General features: G+C 57.1%; 2 protein-coding genes across 6 annotated transcripts in view; both read left to right on the top strand.

The window, feature by feature from the left end:
* SORBS3 (sorbin and SH3 domain containing 3) overlaps positions 1–18,540 on the top strand; it is a 20,950-nt gene extending 2,410 nt beyond the window's left edge. For 2 of the 5 annotated variants that reach the window (XM_023534508.1, XM_023534504.1), the window contains exons 4-21: positions 2,416–2,479; positions 4,725–4,763; positions 5,216–5,309; positions 7,029–7,119; positions 7,333–7,419; positions 7,515–7,568; positions 8,306–8,392; positions 8,940–8,986; positions 9,415–9,554; positions 9,743–9,795; positions 9,899–9,945; positions 10,138–10,252; positions 12,802–12,927; positions 14,164–14,475; positions 15,286–15,389; positions 15,940–16,046; positions 17,716–17,773; positions 18,016–18,540. In XM_023534508.1, coding sequence (XP_023390276.1) covers positions 2,416–2,479; positions 4,725–4,763; positions 5,216–5,309; positions 7,029–7,119; positions 7,333–7,419; positions 7,515–7,568; positions 8,306–8,392; positions 8,940–8,986; positions 9,415–9,554; positions 9,743–9,795; positions 9,899–9,945; positions 10,138–10,252; positions 12,802–12,927; positions 14,164–14,475; positions 15,286–15,389; positions 15,940–16,046; positions 17,716–17,773; positions 18,016–18,028 — 1,638 coding nt within the window. In that variant the 3' untranslated portion in view covers positions 18,029–18,540. Of the gene's footprint in view, positions 1–2,415; positions 2,480–4,724; positions 4,764–5,215; positions 5,310–7,028; positions 7,120–7,332; positions 7,420–7,514; positions 7,569–8,305; positions 8,393–8,939; positions 8,987–9,414; positions 9,555–9,742; positions 9,796–9,898; positions 9,946–10,137; positions 10,253–12,801; positions 12,928–14,163; positions 14,476–15,285; positions 15,390–15,939; positions 16,047–17,715 lie in introns of all 5 variants that reach the window. The other 3 variants (XM_023534506.1, XM_023534507.1, XM_023534505.1) reach the window with 3 other exon arrangements.
* A 2,290-nt stretch (positions 18,541–20,830) lies between these two features.
* Positions 20,831–25,366, top strand: part of PDLIM2 (PDZ and LIM domain 2) — a 15,044-nt gene continuing 10,508 nt past the window's right edge. Inside the window, 8 exon segments of the mRNA XM_011366899.2 lie at positions 20,831–20,870; positions 21,667–21,825; positions 21,828–21,910; positions 21,913–22,159; positions 22,162–22,246; positions 22,248–22,273; positions 23,363–23,457; positions 24,202–24,353. Of these exon segments, the coding sequence (XP_011365201.1) occupies positions 20,831–20,870; positions 21,667–21,825; positions 21,828–21,910; positions 21,913–22,159; positions 22,162–22,246; positions 22,248–22,273; positions 23,363–23,457; positions 24,202–24,353 (887 nt within the window).

Here is a 25,366-nt window from a genome sequence, read left to right as displayed (position 1 = left end):
TCCCACGTTGGACGGGAGAGGGGTGGGGGCCTCAGAACGCAGCTAACTGCCTGCCTGTGTGAGCATGCTGGCCTGTGAGAGTGAAAGCTGTGGAGAGGACAGGCTGACACATCCCTTCCCCTCCCCGCCCCACCGGTGCCAGGGGAAGGAAGTGTGCAGGGGACAAGGCGGTGGGGGCCGCGGGGACCTCCAGCAGGACAGGGAATAGCTCAGGGAATAGCTCGGTTTGGGGATGGAAGAGCAGAGGAATGTAAACTCTCTGTTGGCTGTACCAGGGTGTGGGGGCCAAACCCCATGACAGGCCCTGAGTACTGCTGTGTTCTGTACTCACCGGCCCAGCACAAGGTGGACAGGCGGCCCTGGCAGCTCGTCAGCTCCTGGGCTCCTGTGAGTCACCCCAGCCTGGGCCACAGGGTCCAGGAGTGCCTGGAACATCCTGCATGGGGGCCCACCCTGGGGACCCCTCTCCTCAAGAGGCTGGCATCCTTTATTGAGCCGTTCCCTTTAGGCAGGCACTGTGTCAAGTAGTTTATTTATTTAACAAATAAGACCTGAGCACTTAGAACATGCTGGATGCTGTAAAGATGCTCTATAATCCTATTCTCACCCATTTAATCCCTCGACTTCCTTGCAAAGTATCGACGTCTTTCCAGTGAGGAAATGAGTTGCAGAGAGGTTCACTCACAGAGGCTGAGCTGACATTCACATCCTGAAGCCCTTGTGCTGCTACTCTGGTGACCTAGGGACTGAAGGTTCTGGGGACATTGAGGACACTGTAGCCACGGCTGGGAATGAGTCTCTGCCCCTTACTGAGAGCCTTTCCACTGTGTGTCAGGCACCACGCTGAGTATGGTTACACACTGAATCCTTGCCAGGATGACCCTCGTTCTACAGAAGGGGGCTGATTGTTGTGCCCAAGGTCACACAGCCAGTAGGTGGCAAAGCTAGGGTCTGAATTCAGATCCGTCCCCTCCAAGCCCAGTGTCTTTTCTTCCTCCCCCGCTGGGATGTCCCCAGCAGTCTCTGCAAGTAATAATTCTCAGCCTTCATTCTGGAAGCTCTTAGGATAGCCCCCAGGAAAGCAGGGTGGGGTAGGCACAGATTTCTTAAGACAAATTCCAAATTTATTCACTTTAACTAAAAATAAACAAACAGAAGCCTGTGGTGCTGCTGGGGATGGGGAGGTTGGTAGAGTCTGCGTCATCAGCTCAGACAAGATGTTGAAACATTTGAACCCACAGGGACCGATGTTCTGAAGAGCTAAGGGACAAACAAGACCAGGTGAGGCCCCTGCCCATTGCTCATGCTCTCGTGCGCATGCCCGCAGACCCCGCTTGGTATCAGACCTGGCCAGGCCCTGGGAGCCGGCCCTCAGGGACCCAGAAGACCCCCACCTCCCAGCATCCCCAGAACTGGTCAGCCACGTGGACCAAGGACAGCAAACGCCAGGACAAGCGCTGGGTCAAGTATGAGGGAATCGGGCCTGTGGATGAGAGCGGCATGCCTATTGCCCCCCGATCCGTGAGTCCAGGGCTGGGGGCCACTGATAGGTGGGGCTTAGGGACCTGCACTGAGCTCCACTTCTGTTCATTAAAGTAGGGGCAACCAAAGCTGCACCCAGACATTTCAGACTAAAACAGGGGTGCAACCACAGTGGGTCTCGGGGGTTGTGAGTCCCCTAAAATTATGGGCACGCTTGTATGTCTGAGTTGCACGAGTGTTTTGGGGTTCAGGGGGAGGATCTAGAATGCCCCCCAGGCTCTCAGAGGTGGAGGGCCACTGCTCTGAGGGCTGACGCTGGCCGGCGCCCCTCTTGGTTTCAGAGCCCCAGGGCCAGGCACAGCGCTAGTGAACCGGTTGCCAGGTGAATGAATGACTGGCTGAATGAGTGAGCGAGAGTCTGAAGTGAGGAGGCCTCGCGCTGTGGGGCATGGGTGGGTCCTGGGTCCAGGCTCCGAGGGGTGAGGGGCGCCGTCCTCCTTCCACTCCATGCCTGTCTTGAGCCAGCCAGCCACCTGCCTCTAGCTCTGCACATCCTCGTCTGAACATGAGATCGGTAACACACCCTTCCTGCCTCCCAGGGCTGTGTTGAGTCAGACAATAGGAAATGCCATTTTCCCCTATATTATTGCTTTTATTTTTCATTACATAGAAGCACGTGTTCTGTGTAGAAACATCAGATATATAGAAAAGCAAAGAGGAAAAACGTAAACTACCTCAAATCTCATGATTTAGGGATCCTTCCCTATATCTTGTTCATATATAACATGCTCCACAAAGTTCTTGTCGTTGAAGACGCCACCACAGCCCGCCCGCGGGGGTTTCGAGGGTGTCCGGAGAAAGGGTTCAGTAAGGAAAACTGTGGCTTGGTGTTGGGGGAGGGGGGTGGCCCGACTTTGCCTTTTCTAATCCCAGAGTGTTGACAGCCCCAGGGACTGGTACCGGAGAATGTTCCAGCAGATTCACCGGAAAATGCCAGGTGAGACGCAGTTCCAGGGCCCTCCCTCTGCCTGAGTGGGCTCCGGCCCCTGGGGCTTGGGGAGGGAGGGGCGGAGAAGGGCACCTGCGGCTCAGAGAGGTCCAGGATCTGTGGTGAGTGGTTCCTAAAACAGGCCAAAAGAAGGAGCCTCCAATCCGCTCCCTGTCCTAGGGGGACGTGGGCGGGGAGAGAGGCAGGCAATGACCAGACGCTGGCCTTGGTATCCTCCTGGGAGGCCGCAAGGTCACTCATTCATTCAATCAGTCCCTCGACCATCTATTGAGCACTTAACTGTGTACTGAGCACTATTCTAGGTTCTGAAGATAAAGCAGGGAACAGAAAAGGATGTCCTTCCCCTAGTGAAGCTTAAGACAGAGGGAGACAGAATAAACATAAATATTCAATATGGCAGATGGTGGTCAGCATGAGAGAGCAAAGGGCTGGGGAGTGCTCAGTGAGGGAGGCTGGCCAGGTGAGGCCCCTGCCAAGTGGCACTGGAGCAAAGAGCTCAGAGAGTGGAGGAGTTAGCCCTGCAGGGTGGGGGTGGGGGTGAGGGGGTTAGCGGGGGTAGTATTGGCCCAGATGGGGCACCAGAGATCCAGAGGCAGAAGCAGGCCTGGCGTGTTCTGGAGCATCGAGGAAAGGTCAGACTGGAGTGAGAGGGGGGTGTGTGGTGGGAGATGGGATGGTCATGGAGGGCCTTTGGGGCCATTAGAAGGACTTTGGCTTTATTCTGCAAGAGCTGAGGAGCCCCCTGGAGGTTCTGAGCAGAAGAGTGGCTCACTCTGGCTGCCAGGTCAGGAAGAGATGGGGCAGGGGCGAAAGCAGGGGACCACTTAGGAGGCCTGGCTTTAATCAGGCTAGAGATGACAGTGTCTCAGACCAGGGCAGTAGCAGCGGGCCTGGAGGGATTTGGAGACAGAGTCATGGGCATTTGCTGATGGACTGAACGTGGCATGAAAGAGAGGCGTCGTAGGTGACTTTAAACCTGAGCAGGTCAAAGGATGGAGTTGCCACTTGTCGATGCAGGGAAGACTGTGGGAGGTGCAGGCATAAGAGGCCTACCATCTACATGTGGTATATCTGAGTGGAGACGTTGAGTGGGCAGTTAATACATAAGTCTGTAGTTCAGGGGGCCAGGCCTGGGCTGCAGATGGAAATTCTTGGGACTCACTCAGAGGTTTTGATGTAAATCTTCCCAAGTAATTTCAATGTGCAGCCAAGGTTATGAATCCCTGGAATAGATGCTCTTTTTTCAAGCCAGAAGACCAGACATGATCACCTAGGGAGATGGAGAGACAGAGGCCCAAGGTCTGAGCCTGGGGCGCTGGGATGTTTAGAGGTTCCAGAGATGAGCAGCAATCAGCCTCACAGACTGAGGGACTGCAGCTGGGAGGTAGGAGGAAAACCAGAGTGGTCCCCTTAAAGCCAAGTCGAAGAGGAATTTCAATAGGAAGAAGGGATCCAGTGTGACGAACGCAGCTGCTGGGCCCATACCACTGACCATTTGATTTGGGAATGTGGAGGTCACTGCATCCTCGAGAAGAGCAGTTGGGGTAACAGTGGTGGGAACGAAGCCTGCTTAACAGGAAGGGGAATTGGAGACAGCGAGTGAGTTATGGCCAGCCGTTTGCTGTAAAGGAAAGCAGAAAATTCAGGGAGCTGGAGGGAGGTGTGGGATCTAGAGAGGGGCGTCTGGTTAGTGTGTGAGGAGCTGTTGGGGCACTTCTGCCTGCCCCGGAGATCGGGGATCGGGGATCGAGTGGGCTGGCTGGTCAGCAGCTCCTTCTCCAAGGACTCGGGAAGTCAGAAAGTAGGAAAGTCGAAAAGTCGTGAGCACCGTGAGGAGCCAGTCTGGGCAAAGTGGGCAGGACGAGCATCTAGAAGAGGGTGCAAAAGGGGAGAGAGAGAGGAGGAAGTGCAGTTTCCCCAACCGGACTCGGTGCGGCCGGTCTAGGAAGGTCAGGGAGAGGCTGTGCGTGGGAACCAGGGAGGGAGGGTTTGGGCAAGTTCACTGCCCAAGTTGGCTCGCGCAGGCCCTAAGTCTGCCAAAGGCATTTCAAGTCCTCCCCAGAACTGCCCTCCTAATTCTTTCCCTCCCTCGGGACATTCTTCAGGCCCTGACTCAGTCCCTTGGCCCCTGCTCTAGGCAGGAGGGAGGCTGGGAGCGGCCGAGGCGGCCTCGCAGGGCACCCTGTCCCCTTTCGTTGCCCCACCCCTGACCTGGTCCTTTCTGCTCCCGCAGAACTGCAGCTGGACTGGACCTTTGAGGAAGCACCCAAAGGTGAGGGGGCGTGGGTGGCTCGCCCCAGCCTGGCTCTGCATTTGCCCTCCCTGCAGCCACACCTGGCCCTCTGGGGCTCCCTGGTGGGCTTAGTTGAACTTGAGAAGTTTGTGTAGCCCATTTCTGGTGAGCTCCAAATCCCCTGATAGGTGGTAATTAGGAGCCTCAGCTTCACTGTCCAGTGAATGCCCAGCCCTGGTTGTGATTTCTCTGGGCCTCTCTTTCCTCCTTTGTAAAATGGGGACATCGCCTACCCCAGAGTTGTTTTGAAGATTTAGTAGAGAGTGTAAAGCATGCAGTGCAAAGCCCACATTTACTGGAGCACCACCCCTGTTCACGAGCCACCTGGGAGTGTGGGTGGGCATGGGTTCCAGAACCTGCGATGGTCACCCAGGCACCCTCGACCCCTGCGCTCACCTCCCCCCACCCTGCCTGTCTTCTCCTGCCTTCAGTGTCTTCCTCCTGTGCTGCCTCTGCAGACTCAAGGAACCCAGGGCCCCAGCAAAGACCTGCCTCCAGGCCAGGCCAGGCCTCCTCTCTGAGTGGGTGAGCCAAGGTGGGGAAGGGCCTGAGGGATGCAGAGAGGCGCTGGCTTCCTTGTGGAACTGGTGTCCCTGGTGGCCACAGCCAGCACAGCCTTGGAGCAGGCAGGTGGGGGTCTGGCTCCCCTTACTGCTCAGCCCCTTCTCAGGGCTCCCATGGCTCCAGAAACTCCCTTCTCCGCCAGGGCCCAAAAGGAATGGTGGGCAAGGGTAGACTTTGCATCCATTCCTGGTCATAAACCCCGTGATGCTTTTGTGGTGGGCAGCTGGAACTCATCACCCCAAAGACCCATAGGTCATATGGGGTGGAGGGTCAGGGCGCCCACAGCTAGGTGTGGGTGGACCTGTGGCCATCCACTCTGAAGCCTGAGGAAAACAAGGGGAGTGGAGGATCTTCCCAGATGCCACTGAAAGAGGAACCCCTCCAGACAGGTGAAGGACGTAACTGTTTTTCTCTGTGCAAGACACATAGGCCCAGCCCGGGCTGCCAGGGCCTGGAGGGCTCAATTCCACCTTGGGAGTCAGGAACTTTGCTGTCAGTGAAATCAATGAGGTTCTTATTCCTTTGCAGGGAGGGGTTAACTGGCATAGCCATAACTGGCATGAGCTCTAGGCATCAATATGATGGAGACTGAGAGCTCAAGATTGGGACCCAGAGTTCTGGATTCAAGCTGGTGTGTTGCCACTGGCCGTGTGACTGGGCAACTTAACCAATCTAAGACTCAGTGTCTGTTAAGTGGAGATCATAAGGCGGTTTGTAAGGATCAAGGCACATAGCAAGTCTACACAAACATTACTAATATACAGGCTTAATTACGAGTAGAGCTTCTTTACATTAAGAACAACGTATTCCATTCTCATTATCACCAATATTACCAATATTATTTTAAGAATAGAGAATGTCGTCAAAATTACAGCCAACAAATCCTGACCTTCCAGTCAGACATTTCATCATTCGATAAGCTTGGCACAGTAATTCCACTTAATGGAAACATTCAAATTCAGCAGAGGCTGGAACATTCAAGCCAACCAAGAAGGGAGCCCTGGAGGGGGACGAAGGCAAATGTGACAGTGCAGTACCTGGAATGTGGCTGGTCTCCCAGATGATGTCGTTGAACCAGGACCCTCGGGGAACTGAGGTCCAGGGAGCAGAAACAACTTGCCCAGGGCTTCTGGGCCAGGGCTGCAGTCTCTTTCTCTGTCCAGGGTTTTACTCAGACTAGGATGTCGTCCCCACACCCTTGGGCATGGGTACAAGACCACTCAATGTGGCAGCAGAAAGACCAGCTTCATTTAATAAGCGTGAACATACATAACCACAGTCTTGGGGCCAGACTGAACACAAATGCGGGCTGTTCACCAAGGCCATCAGGAAAGGGACTGGCCCCTCATGGAGCAAATGCATATGTCAGGACTTTTCCTGGCTGTCTCACATACATCCCCTCACCTAAGCCTCACCACACCTGGGTACAGGTGGGAATCGTTCCCACATTGCAGGTATCGAATCAGAGGCTCCGAGAGTTCAGTCACTTGGCAAAAGGTAGCACAGCTAAGTGGTGGAGCTGGGATTTGAACTCTGATCCCATAACCTTTCACTATTTAACACTGCTCTGCAGCCCAGAGCAGGTGCGGATGGGGGGTGCAGCTCCCTCTCCCAGGCTGTGTTCTCGCTTATGCCAGTTTCCCTAAAAGGAACTGAAGAGATGACCTTCCCTTTCTCTAGAAGAAGCTGGGACCTCTCTGAAGAGTTTTCTAGAAACACTTCCAACTGTAATCCTGGAACATTCTCTTCCCTGCCCCAGACCCCAAATCAGGTAGCCCGCCCAGCACCCTCCCCACGCCACCCCCACCGTCATGCTCTTTGGCTGGGCCCTTTCATCTGGGGCCTGTGCAGACAGGAGAGTCCAGAATCCTTAGGGAACTGGCGGGCATAGGGGTGGGGCAGCGGTCGGAAATCCTGCTTTTTGAGCCTGCCCAGTGTCCCAGTACACCTTTACTCAAGCTGATGCCCACCCACCTCCATGCAGGTGCCCAGACGCCGAGAAAAAGTGGACAATGTCTGGACAGAAGAATCTTGGAACCAATTTCTGCAAGAACTAGAGACTGGGCAGAAGGTGAGGCTGAGCCTGGTTTTCTGGGAGTGGATGCACTCCTTGACTAGTGCATTTTGGAAAGCGAGTTCACACCCTCTAACCCTTCCCACCCTTAGCCCAAGAAACCGCTGGTGGATGACCCTGTTGAGAAGCCCTCCCAGCCCATTGAGGTGAGTGCTGCAGGGAAGGTGGGGGGAGAGGAGACAGCAATGTTGGGGCACAAATGAGAGAAATTCTGGGTGGTGTTGTCCCAGTGACCATGGTCAAAGGCCACGGCCCCAGGCTCTGATCCTCTCCAGTCCCACACCACTTACCTCTGTATCCCCAGCACCCAGGACACTGCCTGGCACACAGTAGGCACTCAAACGTGTGTTGACCAAAGCAGGATCAGAGAAGGGAGGAGTAAGTGTGGAATGGAATTGTCAGGAAATCATTTTTGGAGGACCTGGGCTCTAAAGAGTTGAGAGGGCTTGGCCAGGCAGAGAGAGGGCGCTGGGCGGTGGGGGGAAGGGGAGGCACAGAGGCGAAGGCTGGAAGGCTGGATGGGCAGTAGGATGGGAGAGCAGGAAGGGAGAGGGAATGGGAAGCTCTGCAGGCTCCCAGAGAAGTAACGTGACAAAAAATGGTCCTGAGTCCTAAGGGACTGTCATGGGAGTACCAGATGGGTGAGCTGGGTCGGGAGGGACGGCCCTCCTGACACTCTGAGACACACCTCCGGGCAGGCACGCAGGCAAGGAGCCTGTCCTGGCCCTGTGCCCGGAGCCTGCCCTTTACGCAAGCACAGTGTGCTTTGTCCCGCTGCCCATTGGACTTCTCACATGTGACCTTTGACCAGAGGCCCCCCCTACACTGCACTGCTTCTCCCCCCTCCCCCCACTGCCCAAGTGTCTTCCCATCACCCGCCAAGGTCCTGCTGGAGAGAGAGCTGGCTAAGCTGAGCGCCGAGCTGGACAAAGACCTGCGGGCCATCGAGACCCGGCAACTATCCCCTAAGGTACCGGCCTCCCAGTCCCCTCCCAGGGGACGCTGGGCCCCGGAGCCCGCAGCCGCCGTGCTTGGGTGGGAGGGGCGGGCAGGCAGGAGGTGTTCCTTCGGTCGCACTCGGCGCGACCTTGGGCAGACTTACTCTCTGTCTGCGCTCTCCTCTGTAAAAGGCTGGGCATGGACGTTTCCAAGTGACCCCTAAGAACCCTTCCAGGCCGAGTCCGCGTCAGCCTGACGTCGGGGTGCCGGGACTCCGCGCCCCGCCCCCGGACCTCAGCCTGCAGTGACCCCCCACCCCTCCCCGGTCCGCTTTCCCGGGCCTCCTTCCCTCTTCCGCACCCCCTCCCCGCGCTTCCTCCCCCACCTCCTCCCCCGCACGTCCTCCGGCTCCTCGGCCCCTCCCGGTTCCCGGCCCGCCGCCCGCGCGCTGAGCCTCCGGACCGCGTCCCTCCGCCCCGCCCACGCTCCCTCCCTCCCTCTGAGCCGCCAACTTTTTCGGAGGCGGCGGCCTTGGCTGCCACGGGACGCGGTCCGGCCCTGACCTGTCTCCCCCACAGGGCTCCCAGGCGCCCCGACGGTCCCGGGAGCTGCAGCCCCCCGCGCGGTGAGCGGCAGGCGCGCGCGGGGCGGTGGGGTGGCGGCCGGGGACGTGGCGCGGGGAGGGACGTGGCGCGGGGAGGGACGTGGCGCGGGGAGGGACGTGGCGCGGGGAGGGACGTGGCGCGGGGAGGGGGAGGGCAGCAAGTGGCGGGCAGGGTGCGGGCACCGTTCGCCGCCGGCGGTACTGCTCCCGGCCCCTAGAGGGAAACTGTCCGCAGCCGAGGACTGGGTGACCGCGGCCGGCACTTCCCCGCGCTCTCCTCCGCGGCGCGGCCGCACCCTGCCCCGGCCACCGCTCGGGAAGCAGAACGTCCGGTGGCGAGCCCAGGACCTGGGCGACGGCTGGGGACCAGGCAGCTGGAAATAAGGGGAGAGAGCGAGCCCGGTAGGGTGTGAAGCCAGACAGGTGGCTCACTCACTGTGTCCCCGCAGCCCGGCTTCGGCCTGGAGCCCCAGCTCCCCGAATGCACTTTACCGGGGTTCCTCCCGGACCCTGAGCCCCCACAGAATGGCGGATGGAGGAAGCCCCTTCCTAGGTCGCAGAGACTTTGTCTACCCTTCCTCAACCAGAGGTGAGGTCCAGATCCTCCCCCTTTTCTCACCCAGGCGCCCCCCACCACACACACTAGATATGCTGGGGCTCCTGGAGGTAGTGGTTACAGGAAGGTCATAGAGCCCCCTACTTCCACGGTGCCCTTCAGGGGGGTGGGCCCCCTCCCCAGACATGGCCTTTCCGAGCTGAGCTGGTACTTCTCCACAGACCCTAGTGCCTCTGAACGAGGGGTCAGCCCTGCCAGGAAGGAAGAGAAGAAGGTAAGGGAGTGGGAACATTAGGGTCAGGGTGCAAGGAGGGCCTGGGGTGGGTCCCAGTGACTGCTTGATTGGGGTCACCCGGCTCTCCTCTCCCCCTGCATAGAAGAAGGCTGCCAGGCTCAAGTTTGACTTCCAGGCACAGTCCCCCAAGTAAGTGTCCTCTCCCCTCCCTTGCCCCCTGGGGCTGGCTCTGCACTGGGTGGCTGGGGTAGAGGGGGCGGGGCAGGGCTGCAGCGGGCATCCCTGAAGGGAGGCGGGGACGTTGGGTGTGCTGGACAGGGACTGAACAGAAGGGGGATGGAGAGGACCTCAGCTTGCCGATGTCCTTGGTCTGGTTTGCAGGGAGCTGACTCTGAAGAAGGGTGACATCGTTTACATCCACAAGGAGGTGGACAAGAACTGGCTGGAGGGGGAACACCATGGCAGGCTGGGCATCTTCCCTGCTAATTATGTGGAGGTGAGCAGGAGCCGGGGAGGGCAGGTGGGTGGCAGAGCCATTATCCATAGCTTCTCTCCTAAGCTGGCTGCCACATCTCACAGGTTTCCTGAGATGTGAAACTGTGAGCTTCGGAGCAGAGGCCATGGCCCAGCCTCATCCATGCCCTTAGCCCCCATAGGGCCTGGCCCAGCACTTTGCCTGTGCCCTGGAAATGTTTGTCAAATGAGGGCTAAAGGTGGAACGCAGCCCACGGGGGAGAAGCAGGGGCCACCAGCGCTGTCAGCATCCCAGACTTTCACCACGCAGAATCCACCTCTCTAAAGCTGTCTTTGGGATGAATCCTAATCGCACTGGCAAGAATACAGCATGTGTGACATTTATAAATCACATATACATGCATCACGTGTACAGTTAACTCTTGAACAACACAGAGGTTAAGGGCACTGACCACTGTGCAGTCAAAAATCCATGTATAACGTTTTTTTTCCCGTGTATAACTTTGACTCCCCCAAAAACGTAACTACTAAATAGCCTACTCTTAACCAGAAGCCCTGCCAATAACATAAACAATTGATTAACACTTATTTTGTGTTCTATGTAGTATACTATATTTCTAAAATAAAGTAGGGTAGAGCAGGGGTCCCTGACTTCCAGGCCTTGGACCTGTACCAGTCCATGGCCTGTTAGAAACAGGGCCACACAGCAGGAGATGAGCAGTGGACAAGCCCGCGAAGCTTCATCTGGATTTGCAGCCGCTCCTGAGCGCTAGCATCACCGCCTTAGCTCCACTTCAGATCATCAGGCATTAGATTCTCATAGGAGCACTGGTCCCTGTTGCCAAAAAGGTTGGGGACCACTGAGCTAGAGAAAAGAAATGTTATTAAGAAAATCATAAGGAAGAGAAAATACAAACATATTTTATGCATTCATGACATAACCCTTTTCATAAGTTTTAAATATGCTGCATGGTTCATCTGCGGGTTCTTTCAAATTATCACAAATCTCCCAAAATTTTTCCAATGTATTTATTGAAAAAAATCCACATATAGTGGACCCCTACAGTTCAAACCTGTGTTCAAGAGTCAACTATATTATTTCCCTCGTTCTTCTCATTGACCTGGGAAAGGGATAGATCAGCCCCATTTTATAGATGGGCTTGCTAAGGCAGCAGTGTCCAACCTTTTTGGCACCAGGGACCGGTGCTCCTATGAGAATCTAATGCCTGATGATCGGAGATGGAGCTGAGGTGGTGATGCTAGCGCTGGGGAGCGGCTGCAAATGCAGATGAAGTTTCACTCCCTCGCCTGCCTCTTGCCTCCTGCTTTCGGCCCAGTTCCTAACAGGCCACGGACTAACAGGTACCATTGAGGTTCCCTGTGCTAAGGTTCAGAGATAAGTTATTAAGTATAAGATCCAGAATCTGAATCCAGAGACAGGTTCTGAATTTGATAGATATAGGGCTTTAGGTTATCTTTGGTATTTGTATCTTTTAAGGAGTTTCAAATTATCTAATTTATTAGCTTAAAGTTGTGATAATGTTTCCTTATTATCCTTTTAAAGTCAGCAGCATCTTTAGTGATATCTTTTGTTCCTGATATTGGTAATTTGTGTGTTCTCTTATTCTGGCTAGAGATTTGTTAATTTCATCGATCTTTTCAAAGAACCAACTTTTGATTTCATTGATTTTTCTCTATTTTTGTTTTCCATATCATTGATCTCTGCCTTTTTATTATTTCCTTCCTTCTGCTTCTGTTAGGCCCAATTTGCATTTCTTTTTTTCGTTTGTTAGGGTGGTAGTTTAGATTATCGATTTGAAACATTTTCCCCCCAATACAAGCATTTTAATGCTATAAATTTTCCTCCAAGCACTGCTTTAACTACATCCCACAGATTTTGATATTTTATTGTTTTCGTTCAACTCAAACTATTTTCTCATTTCCTTTGAGACTTCCTCTTTGACCCAAGAGTTGGGCTCTTGATTTGACAAGCATAGTAGGTCTCCCTTACCCTGAGAACGTTCTCTCTGATCCGGAAATTCCATAACGTATTGCATGTCCTCGATCATTTACATCTTGCTGTGAAATAGTTTATTAGCGTCTTGATTTTTATGAGTAGGGTGAAGCAAAGAGAGCATGAGGATTCCGGGCACCTGGTTAGGGAAGAAAGGGAGGAGGAAGAAGGACACTTGGTTCCGAGCAATGGTAAAATGTTAGAGTCTCTCTTTTAGAACAGGTCACTAGGTGTTCCCTGCTCCTTGGAACTCCTCATTTCCTTTGGCCCTCCAAGTTTCTCTCTCTCGTTGGACTGGCTTCCGTCTTTGCCACGGCACACTCCACATAACTCTAGTGGAAATTCTTCCTCCAGGGGTCTTCAGGGACTCACCACCCCCTTGGCCGTGCTTGTCCCCGGCCACCTCAGGCTTGTGTCTGATGTCTGTCTCCTCCCTGGCCTGGGGACAGATCTTGCTGCCCCTACTGCCTTTTGGTGGCCTCACCCTTCCAGGAGCTCCAGGCCTGTGCCCAGTTGATGCCCAGGCTCAGTCCTTCCTGTGACTTTTCTTCCTGCAGATGCTGCCTGCAGATGAGATCCCCAAGCCCCTCAAGCCCCCGACCTACCAGGTGCTGGAGTATGGAGAAGCTGTGGCCCAGTACAATTTCAAGGGGGACCTGGAGGTGGAGCTGTCCTTCCGGAAGGTGTGACCAGGCTGGGCCGGAGCGCGGAGCTGGCCGGGGCTGGGAGACATAGGGCAACGTGTGCAGTCAAACATTTTTTAAGAGTCAGATGAACCCGTCTTCATCCAGGATTTCCAATTTTTTTTCTCAGTCTCTTTGGATATGTTTCCCTTAATTTAGCCCATTTTTTTTTTTTTTAAAAAGTCCAAAACTTCTAGAGTAGTTGTGCTTTTTTCAGTTCCAGGTTGGTAGACTGTGAGGATCACAATCATTGTTTTTAAAGAACAAAATGGAAATATTAGAAGGGTATTCTGTCAAACTTTTAGGCGTGTGTGTGTGTGTGTGTGTTGTGTGTGTGTGTGTGTGTGCTGTGTGCGTGCGCACGCACATACGCCCTGGGTTGTTATTGAAACACATTTTTTACTATAGATCGTGATCAAGAAAGCTTGTAAAATGTCCTAGAAAGCAGGGAAGTGGTCTCCCTTTGGTCGATTTTAGGGCAAAGGCCATGAATACCCCTAGTGAATGTCCTCTGGAAAAGTTGGCCCCAGGGAGAGGCAGGGAAGGAGGTGGCAGGAAGGAGAGAGATGGGGGCAGGAGAGGGCTGGAGATCATCTTCCCCAGGACAGCCCCACCTGATATCAGTCCGCATGTGGGCCTGAGGACACACTAGCTGCCCTCAGGGGTTTCTTTTTAGATGCAGTGGTGTGGCGACAGGACCACCCAGCGTACAGGCAGGGACTAGACCCAGTCATGGCAGTGGTGGCTAACACGTGTCCAGTATTTCTTCCTAGTCTCCACTAAATCTCCTTTGCTCCTCGTAGCAATGATATTGTTATCCCCACTTCACAGGTGAGGAAACCAAGGCTCACAGGGGCAAAGTAACTTGTCCAAGGCCGCACAGCTGAAATCGGCAGATCCTGGTTTGGATCTGTGTCATTATCCTCTAGTCTCCCCTGTGACCGGAACTCTGCAAGGAGAGAGCTCGAAACTCGAAACTCGGAGAGGCTGCACATGAGCGTCCCAAAGGGGCAGGACTTAATCCAACCCCAGCATGTTGTGGGAAGAGCTTAGACCTCTGCTCACTCCCCAGGTGGCCTGGGTTTGGCTCCCAACTCTGCCACTTCCTACCTGTGTGACCTCGGCATAAACTGCTGCCTCTCTCTGAGTCCGAGCCCTCTGGGCAAGGTGTTTTAGAAGACATCCCGCTCAGCCCCCAGGAGGGCCCTCCAAATACTGATTCCTTTCTCCCTGCAGGGGGAGCGCATCTGCCTCATCCGCAAGGTGAACGAGAACTGGTACGAGGGGCGCATCTCGGGCACAGGGCGCCAGGGCATCTTCCCAGCCACCTATGTGCAGGTGTGCCGTGAGCCCCGGCTCCGGGTCTGCGACGAAGGCCCCCAGCTCCCTGCGTCTCCCCGTCTGACTTCCACCCGTCCGGCTGCCCATCACCCCAGCTCCCCGTTAACGCCGCACGGCTCAGCAGACCCCACCGACTGGGGGGGCCGGACCTCCCCCCGCCGCACTGGCTTCTCCTACCCCACCCAGGAGCCCAGATCTCAGACCCAGGTAAAGTGACCTGCCTCAGAGAGAGCTGACCCCCTCTCCCCGCAGTGTATCCTCTGTTCCTGTGACGAGGCTGCACCCCTCCCCAGAGTGGTGGGGTAACTGGGCAGAACCTGGCATTGCAGCCCCACCTTGGCCTCATGGACCTCAGGGCCCTCAAGTTGGTTCTGGCCCTTGAGCTACAGTCCTGGGAGGAGGGGGCAGCCACCCGGCTCTAGGTGGGACCCCAAAGCCAGCCCTGCCTTTCTGACCCTCTAGACTTCACTTTTGTGATTTACCTTTATCAGCCTTAGATATCTGTGGGGCCGGAGTCGGGGTTCTGCCCTTTACCTGCTGTGTGACCTTGGACAGATGACCTGCCCTCTCTGGATATAGGTTTTCTCAGCTGTAGCATGTTCTTCACCTGTAGAATGGGGATACTAATTCCTATTGCAGAGGGCGGTTGGATGAGTTTGAACTAAAAGTTTATAGTCATGGATAGTCACTGACTGCTGTCCTGACAGCCCACAAATAAGCCCGTTGGCTCTGCAGCCACCCCTTCCCTCGGCAAACCAGTGTGAGCAGGCGCAGCCAGTGTGTGGGCCTCCTCCCGTCCCCGTTTTGCCTGCGTGGCATTCAGAAACCAGCCACCTGCCCTACCTGGGCCTCAGCTTTCCTGCACCTCTGAAGTGAAAAGGTCACAGACCCCCTATGCTGTGGGGACTGAGGATTAGAGGAGCAGTGCCGGAAGTGCTGCCCCAGGGGAAGTGGGGGGGGCATTTCACTTCCGCCTCAGGCTTGCATGTGCCCACCTTTCCTTCTGTGGACCCCCAGAATCTCAGCACCCCTGGGTCAGCTCTATCCCATCCTGGAGTCACCAGCCGTCTCCTGGACATGGGGACCTCCTCCCCCAACACCACTCAGATACACTGGACCCCGTGAGTACCATCTTGGGGTGCTTAGTTAGGGGTGGGGAGGCTACTGGCAGGCAGAGCTGAGCCCACTGACCCCCGAGGTGGATTTGGTAGACGCCTGATAGATAGCGCTAGTCCTTGCAGTGCTAGGGTCATTCGGCGGCAGGGGGCCCATTTGTCTGCGGTGTTTCTGTCCTGTCCCCACCAGCCCTGTGGCCTTAGAGCAAGCCTCCCACACTCAGCCCCTAGCCTGTCTCCTCACTGGGTTTTCAGCCCTGAGGTCAGTGTGTGGCTATATGAAGCATGGGAACTGCTAGAACAGACTTGAAGGCACTGGGAGCCCACAGAGACAGGGTTTGGATGGTGAAGGCTCAGAGTGCGGGCAGCAGGCCTGGAGAAGAATGCACTGGAGCCAGAGAGAGTCGCCATTGCGGGAACTGGGCCAGGGCTAGTGGGAGCACAGAGGAAACCTGGGGAATTCACAGCATGTGGCCACACTTGGGTTCAGACTCTTCGGCCCGGTCTGGGAAAGGGGCGAGGGCTCTGGTGGCTGCCATCACACTGTCTCCCCCAGGTACCGGGCGATGTACCAGTACAGGCCCCAGAACGAGGACGAGCTGGAGTTGCGGGAGGGGGACAGAGTGGACGTCATGCAGCGGTGTGACGATGGCTGGTTTGTGGGTACGTGCGCCTGGCTGGTGTGCTGGGGGCGGGCTGCAAGGGGATGTCTTAGGGTCCCAGCGGGGCTTCGCGTGCTCTGCTGCTGTCTGCCAGTGCTGGCTCAGCACAGACTCATGGCCTGACTCGCCCTGTCCCCCCGTCCCACGCCTACTTCCAGCCTGGCCCTGGATGCTTCCCCAGAGCCAGCACTTTGTTGTTACCTTCATGCCTTGAGGGGTGAGGCCCGGGGTCATTGATAAAGTCAGGGCAGACTCGGACCAAGTCTCACACCTGTATATCCCCCACCCGCACCCCCAGCTAGCAGCTGGCTCCCCCAACCCCTTCCACCAAGAGGAGAGAAAGATCCCAGCCCTCAGGCCTGGGCCAAGGGCAGCTCAGGCAACGGACCAAAGCAGGAAGCCTCAGGTTGGCCTTGGCCTGGTTCAAGGTGGCCAGCCCAGGAGATTTCACATAGACTCTTTCTCTAGAATGGGCAGACCCTGTCCCAGCGGCAGCCTCAGAAGCTGGGGCCGTCCTCAGAGAGTAGGGAGCAGCCGTAAGCACCCCCTGAAGCAGTGCAGGGACTGAAGGGTTGGAGGGCTGCCTAGGCAGGGTGGCTACAAGGCAGTCCCTTGACCTGGCAGCCCACCTTTCTCTCCTGAATCCCAGCACCTCGCTGCTGGCCAAGCTTTGGACACACCAGTGATTATGAAGCACTAACTTCTTAACAGTCCTTACCCCGGACGGGTAGGCCTGGGGCACATTGTCATTTTACTCTGTATACTTCTGCTTTTGAATGTTTTTTACAACTACTAGTACAGTTTTACAAATTTGCATAGACAAGAAGAAATAACACCACTTTTGTTTTACAAACATGAGTGCTTTTAGAGGAAAGGTTTAGAAGGTTCAGTTTCTCAGTCACACTAGTGCATTTCAAATGCCCGGTAACCACACGTGGCTCGTGGTTATCATTGTGGACAAGTGCAGGTCAGGGAAGGCTTCCTGGAGGACGTGGAGGAGCTGAGCCTTGAAGGGCTGCAGCGTGGAACAGGGAGGCCCTCCAGTCAGAGGAACAGTATCAGCAAGGCCTGGGGGCAGGGTGAGCATGGGCTGCTCCTAAGAAAATCAGGATGCCAGCCTGCTAGGAAAGGAAGGCCCAGGACTTGAATTTCATTTTATATTCCTATATCTTCCAGCATTTCCCTCTCCAGCACCCCAGGGCACAGGTGTCTTTGCAGGAGTAGCAGACCAGAGGCCTGGATTTTATTCCCACCTCTATCCCTAAGCAGGGAGTGCTTTGGGGGAATTCACTCGGCCTTCTCTTAGGCTCTACCTGCCCCATCTCTAAAATGAGGGTGTCCAGTGACATTCCTCCCGATTTAAGTTTTGTGACTCATACTTGCTCCCTTCCTTGCTTTTCCGAGGAATGATGCGGTTATTCAGTGCTGCGTACAAAGTTATACACGGTAGTTGAGTGCTCAGATTGGTTTATCATTTAATTTATAAAGTGTAGCTTTGCTTAGCTAAGCTTCTGCCACTAGGGGGCAGGAATGAAGAAGACAGCCTCCTTCCTGAGACAGGGCCTCCCCTGCAGTTTTGGGCACTGCCAGCAGGGGGCAGGGCTCTCAGCCTCCCATTCCTATAAAAAAAAGAAGTGTGTGGAATGATCTTTCTGTCTGTCCTCTTTCAGGTGTCTCCCGGAGGACTCAGAAATTTGGGACGTTCCCTGGAAATTACGTAGCCCCGGTGTGAGTGGTCTCGGTGGCAACTCAGAGCCCAGCCAGGATGGAGTGGGGAGCAGTAGCACTTCCCGGAGGGAGAGAGGACCGACGCCCTCTCTCCCAGGACCTGGCTGCTGGCATCTGCAGACAACCCAGCAGCCTTTCTCCCGGAGCCCCTTCGAAGCCCCCTGGACTGATTCCCACCAACAGCTCACAGCCTTCCTCTCACAGCCCTTTTATTTCCTCCCTACCCTACTCCCCAAATATAGAGGTCTGCTTTGAAGTGGAGACGTTTCCAGGCCTGATTGAGACCAGAACCCCCGCATTTCCCCCACCCCTGCTACAGTGTTTCCTCTAACAGGGACTGGCTCCCAGCTTTACCCCCATGGGGTTCCTCTAACAAGGACCAGCTTCCTAACCTAATCAAGACCAAAGGCTGTGCCGGGGGGGATTCCTCTCCTTTCACTCCAGCTTTCCTGCTGCCCCCTTTGCCTTCCTGCTTCCAGCTGGGCCTGGGAGTGAGGTGGGGGATGGACATAGCACCTCCTGAGCATTGGAGGCCTGGCAAGAGGTCTTGCCAGAAGGCCCCCTCTTCACAAAGGCTGCCGAGCCCGAGCCTGGATTGTGCATTCATCCTGCTGCTGTAGTGCCCAGGAAGGGGGTGCCTCAGAGGCCCGGCCTGTCCCAAATGTTTTCCAGGGAGACCGATACGTGCTGTCCTCCTGCCTCCCCACTCCTCCCAACCCCCAAGTCCCCCCTGGAAGAGAATGTAAAATAAATCTGGATACCAGGGCCTTGCCTTGTACTCCTTTTTTGGGGTATGGGAGAGGGCTCATCCTGCTTAGGATTATGGGAATTCTTTCTGCAGTGGGCTGTGCTGGGAATCAGGTGGGACGTGAGAGTGTGTGTGTGCGCACACGCTCGTGCGTAAGGGGAGGCAAGAAAGGCACCATTATTATCTCTGAAGATCTCAGGCCTCAGGCAGCACTGGGCAGCCCCGAGAGAAGAACCAACATTACAGGGCCCAGGGCGAGGCCTGATTGTGGGGAGAAACCAGAGATGGGAGCTGAATGTGGCCTTGTGTGCAGGCTGTTTTGATTCTGGAGCCACCGTGGGGTTGCTGGACTGGATGACATGTCTAGCTGCTCTCCTCCTAATGGTTTCCTTCTGTGCGCTCTATTTCCACACCGAACCTCTGTGTGTTTGTTTACTCTCTTCTTTTAGGCTCGGGTTTTTGAGCAGTCAATTGCGGGAAGCTGGGAGTGGTGGGCCACAGCTAGCCAGAACGACTTCTTGCCCAAGATTTCAGAGTTCGGGGTTTGGTGGTTCCTGTGGGGCGACAGCGATGGCACAGTCTGCTCTGCCAGGGAAGGAAAGCTCCGTTCTTTGGCAGCGCTCAGAGCTGAGTGGGGCATAAAAAGCTACACACTCAAGTGATCTGCTGTAAGCATCACAGAAGGCAGTTTTGAGTCCACAGGAAGAGAGGCAGCAGAGAGTTCTCTGGGTCACATCATTATAAAATGCTGAAGTCAGGTCTGTCACTGTTGCCACCTGTCTACCAGGTGCTCCATATCTACCAGGCCTCCAAAGAAAGAAGGTCATGCATGCGGTCAAGGACTTCCCTGGGCTGGCCCTGGGCTGGGCCTTTTATATTCTTCCTGGCACTCTTGTCTTCCAGGCCTGTCACTTAGGGCTCCCCCACCCCAGGTGGGTGGGAAGAGGTGGTGGGGCCCAGTTCTGTCAAGACAGGCGGGCCGTGAATGGGCCGTGAATGACAGGGCGGCGGCCTGGCCCTGGCTGGCTCCTTGATCCTGGGTGTGGCGAAGCCTCCGTGGTGGTTAAGTGGCAGCTGGGAGAACAAGACCTGCGTGCCCTCCTTCAGCCATTCCAGCCACCCCAGGCCTCACCGCAGTCTGCAGCTCAGCAGGCAGGGCCAGCCTGTCTTGTGGAAATGATCATTCTTCGTGATCCCCATCCCAGCTCCTTTGGATTCCCTGACGCCTTCCTAAAAGATACCAGGGTTGAGCCTTCCTTTCCCTGGGGCAGAAACCAAATCCACACCCTCTCTTTGACGGGGCCCTGAAACCTCTGCAGAGAACCAGCGCTAGGCCCTGGGCTGCCTGCCATGACTGCCCTGATGGACGATGACCACTTCTGTGCCTTGACTGGCACGAGGGGGAAGGGGAAGGGAGTGTCAGAGCCTCGAGGGGCGAGGTGGACCTGAGGGTCGCTGGGGCTGCTGCCCCTTAGAGAGGTGAGGTGCCCAGGGGCACAGAGTTGCTTAGAGAGCAGCACAGGACTCCGTTCTGTCCCACTAGATCACATCCTGTCCACTCTATCTTTGTCCTGAGTTCTGTGAGTGCAGAACCGATGGAGCAGAAATGCTGCCGATGAACCTGTACATGTTTCTAGAGATTGTTCGAGGCAAAATCAGGAGCATTAAAAGGTATAAAACAGAGTCTCTGCCATAAATTGCTGGGTGGAGGCGGTGGGGGGGCGGTGGTGGCAAAGGAAGGGAGGTTAATCCATTCAATCATTGAACAATATTCATTCAACTAATATTTATTGAATGCCTACTGTGCGAGGCTCTAGGAAAGGAGCAGTGAACCAAACGAAAACCCACCCTGCCCTCCGAGGAGCCTGTGTGCAGGCAGCTTTACATGGGAGGGCAGTCTGCACAGCTATGCATCATCCACATTTTACACATGGGGAAACAGGCTCAGAGGAGCCAAAGAAATTGCCCAAGGTCATGCAGCTAGTAGAGGCAGACCTGACACTTGAGGCGAGGTCTGTGTGACCCCACATGTGCTGGTTCTACCTGTAGCTTCCTGTCCTCTCAGGGCTTCCAGTCTAGGTGGGGCGTAGGACAGGTGCTTCAGGCCAAGAGGCCACACCATTAGGCACAGGACGAGTTAGTGGGAGAGTGGCTTACACACACTGGGAATAGAGGCTGTGGGAAACTGGGGTCAGGAGAGGTAGCAGGCCGGAAGTGACCTGGACTGTGTGTACAGGGAGGAGGAGACCCAGGGTATAGGTAGGCAAGCGGGGGCATGGGAGCACTCCTTGTAAAGGGAACTGGGGGGAATGACTACTCGAGGCTGGAAAGTTACTGCTGTGCCCACAGGTGTGCACCCCTGACAACAGACCAGCCTGTCAGAGGGAGTGCAAGGCGCAGAGCAATGGGAGATGGAGCCAGCTCCGGTGGGCCATGAGGTGCCCAGGGGGAGGGTTGCTGGGGAACCATCTGCCAGATGGTTCTGAGCTGGTGCCTGGGGCCTCTCCTCGGCTGTCCTCTCTTGATCCCTGGAGCCTGGGTTCCAGGTGGTTGGCAGAGAGCTGGGGCCTGGGGGACCAGGGACAGAGGGGGTTGTTGGAGCTGGCCAGCCCCAGGCAGGGCAGCAAGATAGGATAATGACAGCCAGGAGTGTAAAAAGCATCAGCTCAGAAGAGGGAGAGACTGGTAGCCCAGGAGGGAGCCTAGTGACCTCATCCAGAGTCTCTTCATCTCCCCCTGGGCCTGACAAGTCACCCTGAGTGGAGCAGGCTTGCGGGGCAGCCCGGGAGCTTGGCACCACCGGGCCTGGAGCGCAGCGGCCGCGGGAAGGCTGTGGGCGGTCCTAGTTTGAGATCTGTGGGTATCGGGCTGCATCTGCACCAGCGTGGGAGCCTGGAGCGGGCGGAGGAGCCCGGCGGACCGCGGACAGACCATGCCGCACCCCGCGTCCCTCCCCGCCGCGGCTCTAGGGTGGGGGGTGACGCTCGAGGGCCCCTTTGAAGGGCGGCGGGGGAGAGCATTAGTGGGTGGCAGCTTCAGCCGTCCGCGAAGCGGGGCTCGGGACCGCCACCGGAAAGCCTCCCCTGCACTCGGAGGGCAGTCGGGGAAAACGGGGCACCTCGGAGAGCACGGCCGCGACCTCTAGGGAACTCTAGGGAGAGTCACCCCAGTCCCACAGCGCGGCGCGGACCAGGCTGGAGCTCCGGGGCCGGGCTGCGCGGAGGAGGCGGCTTCCATCGCCGGGGCGGCGGCAGGGGCGGCCCCGGGATCACATGGGCGGAGGCAGGTCCCGGAGCCCCGGGAGGCTCTCCCCAGAGTCAGGCAGGCGGCAGCGGCGGCAGCAGCGGGAGCGGCGGCGTCTCCTCGCCCTCCCTGCCTTCCTCCCTCCCTTCCCTCCCGGACCCGGCCGCTCAGCCCGACAGGTGAGCAGGGGCCAGGTGAGCGCGCCCACCTGCGCACGGTCCGCACGGCCGGCGGCCTCCCGGCTCCCGGCTTGCGTGCGGCTCTGCGCGCCCGCGCCCCTCGGCGCTGGGACCTCTCCTGCGCCCCAAGTCCCTCTCCCCTCAGCCTCGCCTGGGGAATGGCGCCCCGCGCCGGCTGGGCTTCCCCATCCCAGGCTCTCCTCCTCCAGCCCCTGGCCCGCGGGTACTTTGGCCTCGGAGCGCAGAGGGCGCCGGAACTGGGAGAGCCAGGCGGACTGGCTGGGCACCTCCCGGCGGCGCCCGGCGCGGAGTCCACTGCTCTGCTCAAAGGTCCGGGAATCCAAGACGTGTGAGCCGCTAGCGCCGGCCTGGTGGCCTAGGGAGGGACAGTGGCCGGCCCTGGGCAAAGGGGAACCCACAGGGCCAGGAAGAGGGCAAACAGCCCCGCTGGCCTGGGCGCACCCTCCCCAGGCTCCTAAACGCGGGAGGTGGCCCCAGTGTCCCTGTATAGATTCGGGCGTTATTTGCAGCCTTTGGGTCTCCCCAGGGGCAGCTCCGGTGTGGGTGCTGGGCAGGGTGGTGCCCCAGCCTGGCATTGCAGCTTTCTGCTTGGGTTGGCTCCTGACTCCAGAACTAGAGGCTCCGGAAATCCTACAAGAACCCGGTCTGCAAGGACACTCCCTTGCCCAGGGGAGGGGTCAGTGGATGGGAGGCTTGCAGGCAGCATCAGTCAGCTCACCCTGCTGGCCAGCACCAGGGCGTGGGTGTGCCCAACTTGGCAGATCAGCTTATCTTTGGGGCTGTTGGTAGGGCAGCAGGCTCCTGGGGGAGGCGGGAAGCCCTGGCTTGCCTAGCTGGACCACCTGCCAGGGGCTGAGCAGGCAGCAGGAGGAGCCTCTGAAGACCCTGGCCTCACCTGGGCCAGTCCCCACCCAGTCAACTACTCCAACAGTCTGTGGTGGCACCACCCCCTTCCTTGCTGTCACTGTTCCCACATCGCTGCCCTCCCCCAGAGCGGGGAGGAAGTACCTTGTGCTGTTGGTTTTGGGGACAGGAAGCAGCACTGTGAGACTTAGCCCTGATGGTGGAGGAGGGGGAGAGGAGGAAATGCTGACATCTCCTACCACCTGCCAGCCCCTGCCCGCCAGTTCTCCAGCGAGGCCCTGTCTGGCACCCTGACAGCCTGCGTCCAGGGAGCCTCGCTGCCGAACACAGCGAAGGAAAACTCAGAGTCATGGCTTCCCAGGGTGGGGGGAAGTGAAACTGGGGGACGAAGGAAGGAGTTGGTCACTTCCTTTATGCCCCCAGCCCCTGACTGACTGCTCCGTGGACCCGTCACACCTTCTCCTCCCTTCTGCCTGTCTCCTGCTCCCTACAGTGTCCTCAAGAGGCTCCACCTTTCCATCCTCTCTTCCTCAGGTATGGCCCTGACGGTGGATGTCGTGGGGCCAGCGCCCTGGGGCTTCCGCATCACTGGGGGCAGGGATTTCCACACTCCCATCATGGTGACCAAGGTAAGGGCTAGTTCCAGGAGGTAAAGAGGTACCCCCACAGTTAGGGTCTGCCCTGTCCACCTGGTCCCCACAGACACCTTTTTTTTGTTCTAGAGCCAGAGGCCTGCTTCTGGGAGTGTTGGCCCAGGGAGTGCTGGGGCCCTGTTGCCATGGGGATGTGGTGGCCAGGTCAGGAACCGGCTTCTGGGGAGTAAAAGGGAGCTGGGTCAAGTATGGGGCCTTCTCTTTTCTCCTCAGTCACCACCCCCTTACTTGCTGGCAGCCATTTTGGGAAGTTACAAGAGCAGGAGCCCCTGAGTTCTTGGTAGTTTCCTCCTGACCTCTGACCCGGGCCCAGGCCTGGGAGCATTCTCGCAGAGGGCCTGGGTACAGGCAGCCACAAGCACAATGCAATTTGCACAGGCAAGAAATACTATCCAAAAGTATTTCCAAGCACAGTTTCTGAAATCTGTCATTACATGTTCTTTGGGTGGCCCCCATTACAATGCCGGTGCCGGGGGCGGGGGGGAAAGGGGCTGTCACTCCAGCTTTGGAGGGCATTAGCTGATTAGCAGGGCAACAACCACTGGTGGGCAGGAAGAGAGATGCTAAAGGGGGACCCAGGTCAGTCTGGTTCAAACCAGCTTCTGTGTTTCTTGGGCAAGACAGAGAAAAATCTTCTCTCCTTCCTCCCTCCCTGAGCGTCACCACTGTCTGAGGCTGGAGGGGTGGTACCTCAGACTACCTGCTCCTCATCCCCTACAGGTAACTGAGCGGGGCAAGGCGGAGGCTGCTGACCTCCGGCCTGGCGACATTATCGTGGCCATCAACGGGGAGAGTGCCGAGGGCATGCTCCACGCTGAGGCCCAGAGCAAGATTCGACAGAGCCCCTCACCCCTGCGGCTGCAGCTAGACCGGTAGGCCCTCCCCCCTCCACCTGTGCTGGGTCCGCCAGCTTTCTTCTCTCCTCTGCCAGCCCGCTTCACCGACCACCCCTGCCCCTGCCCTCAGCCCTGCCTGGCCTTCCCGGGCCCTTTCGGCTCATCTGTGAGAAGGTCTGGGCTCTGGACCTGCAGCAGAGTGGGCTGAGAGGTGTCCCTGTGCCCAGCTGGGCGAGCAGCCACAGGCAGGGCAGGCTGGACTCCCGGGTTTGACTGGTTCCCAGCTGTGTGGAGTATAGGAGGGCGTGGGCATCAAGTGGGTTGAAGAGGGGAAAGGTGTGCCTTAAGCCGGTCTCCAGGGACCTTCCCTCCAAGAGGGCAGGGCCTTTGTTCAGATAGGGGCAGTGGGGCAGCGGGGGAAGTTAAGGAGTTTGGGGGCTCGCTTCCCAAAGAGTCCCTTCGTCTCTCCCTCCATTGCCTCTCTGGATCCTGCTGATGAAGGCAGATTCCTGGCTAGTGGGTTTTGAAGCCTGGAGGCCTGGGTTGCGGGGGACAGGTGGCTCCCCAAGGTGGGGCATCTTGCTGAGTCACAGGGCAGGAATGCTGGGAGATTCCTCCAGCCAGGAGAGCCCTTCGGGCGGGCCTTCAGCCTGAGTCAGGTACCTCCCGCCTCTCCTACACCACCTCCACTGCCAGGCTCTCCCTGGGCCCTGGCTCCGTGCCCTCCCTTGGCCCCGGCTGCCCTGCAGTGCTGTAGAAGCTGGCTCCCCTGATGCTCTGGGGACCTCAGCCCCTTCAGTGACTCCTCTGTGCCACTCTGGCTCAAGAGTGTTTGCAGAAGTGGGACGCAAGGTTGGGGGTACCTCATGGCATCTGGGAAGGGGACCAAAATCTACAAGAGGATGCAGAGTCGGGCAGGGGAGAGGCAGGGAGCTGCTGACACCATCGCTTCCTCTGGAGTCTCTCCTGGAGGGACCCAGCCCCGTCAGGGCGGTGGGCCTGGCCAAGTACCCTTAGGCCTCTAGCTCCATATTGGGCAGGACAAGGCT

Source organism: Pteropus vampyrus, unplaced genomic scaffold (genome assembly GCF_000151845.1).
Source record: "Pteropus vampyrus isolate Shadow unplaced genomic scaffold, Pvam_2.0 Scaffold126, whole genome shotgun sequence".
In the NCBI taxonomy this organism is placed as follows: domain Eukaryota; kingdom Metazoa; phylum Chordata; class Mammalia; order Chiroptera; family Pteropodidae; genus Pteropus; species Pteropus vampyrus.
Note: the sequence above shows the minus strand (reverse complement) of the source record. Positions and strands in the feature narration are given on the sequence as shown.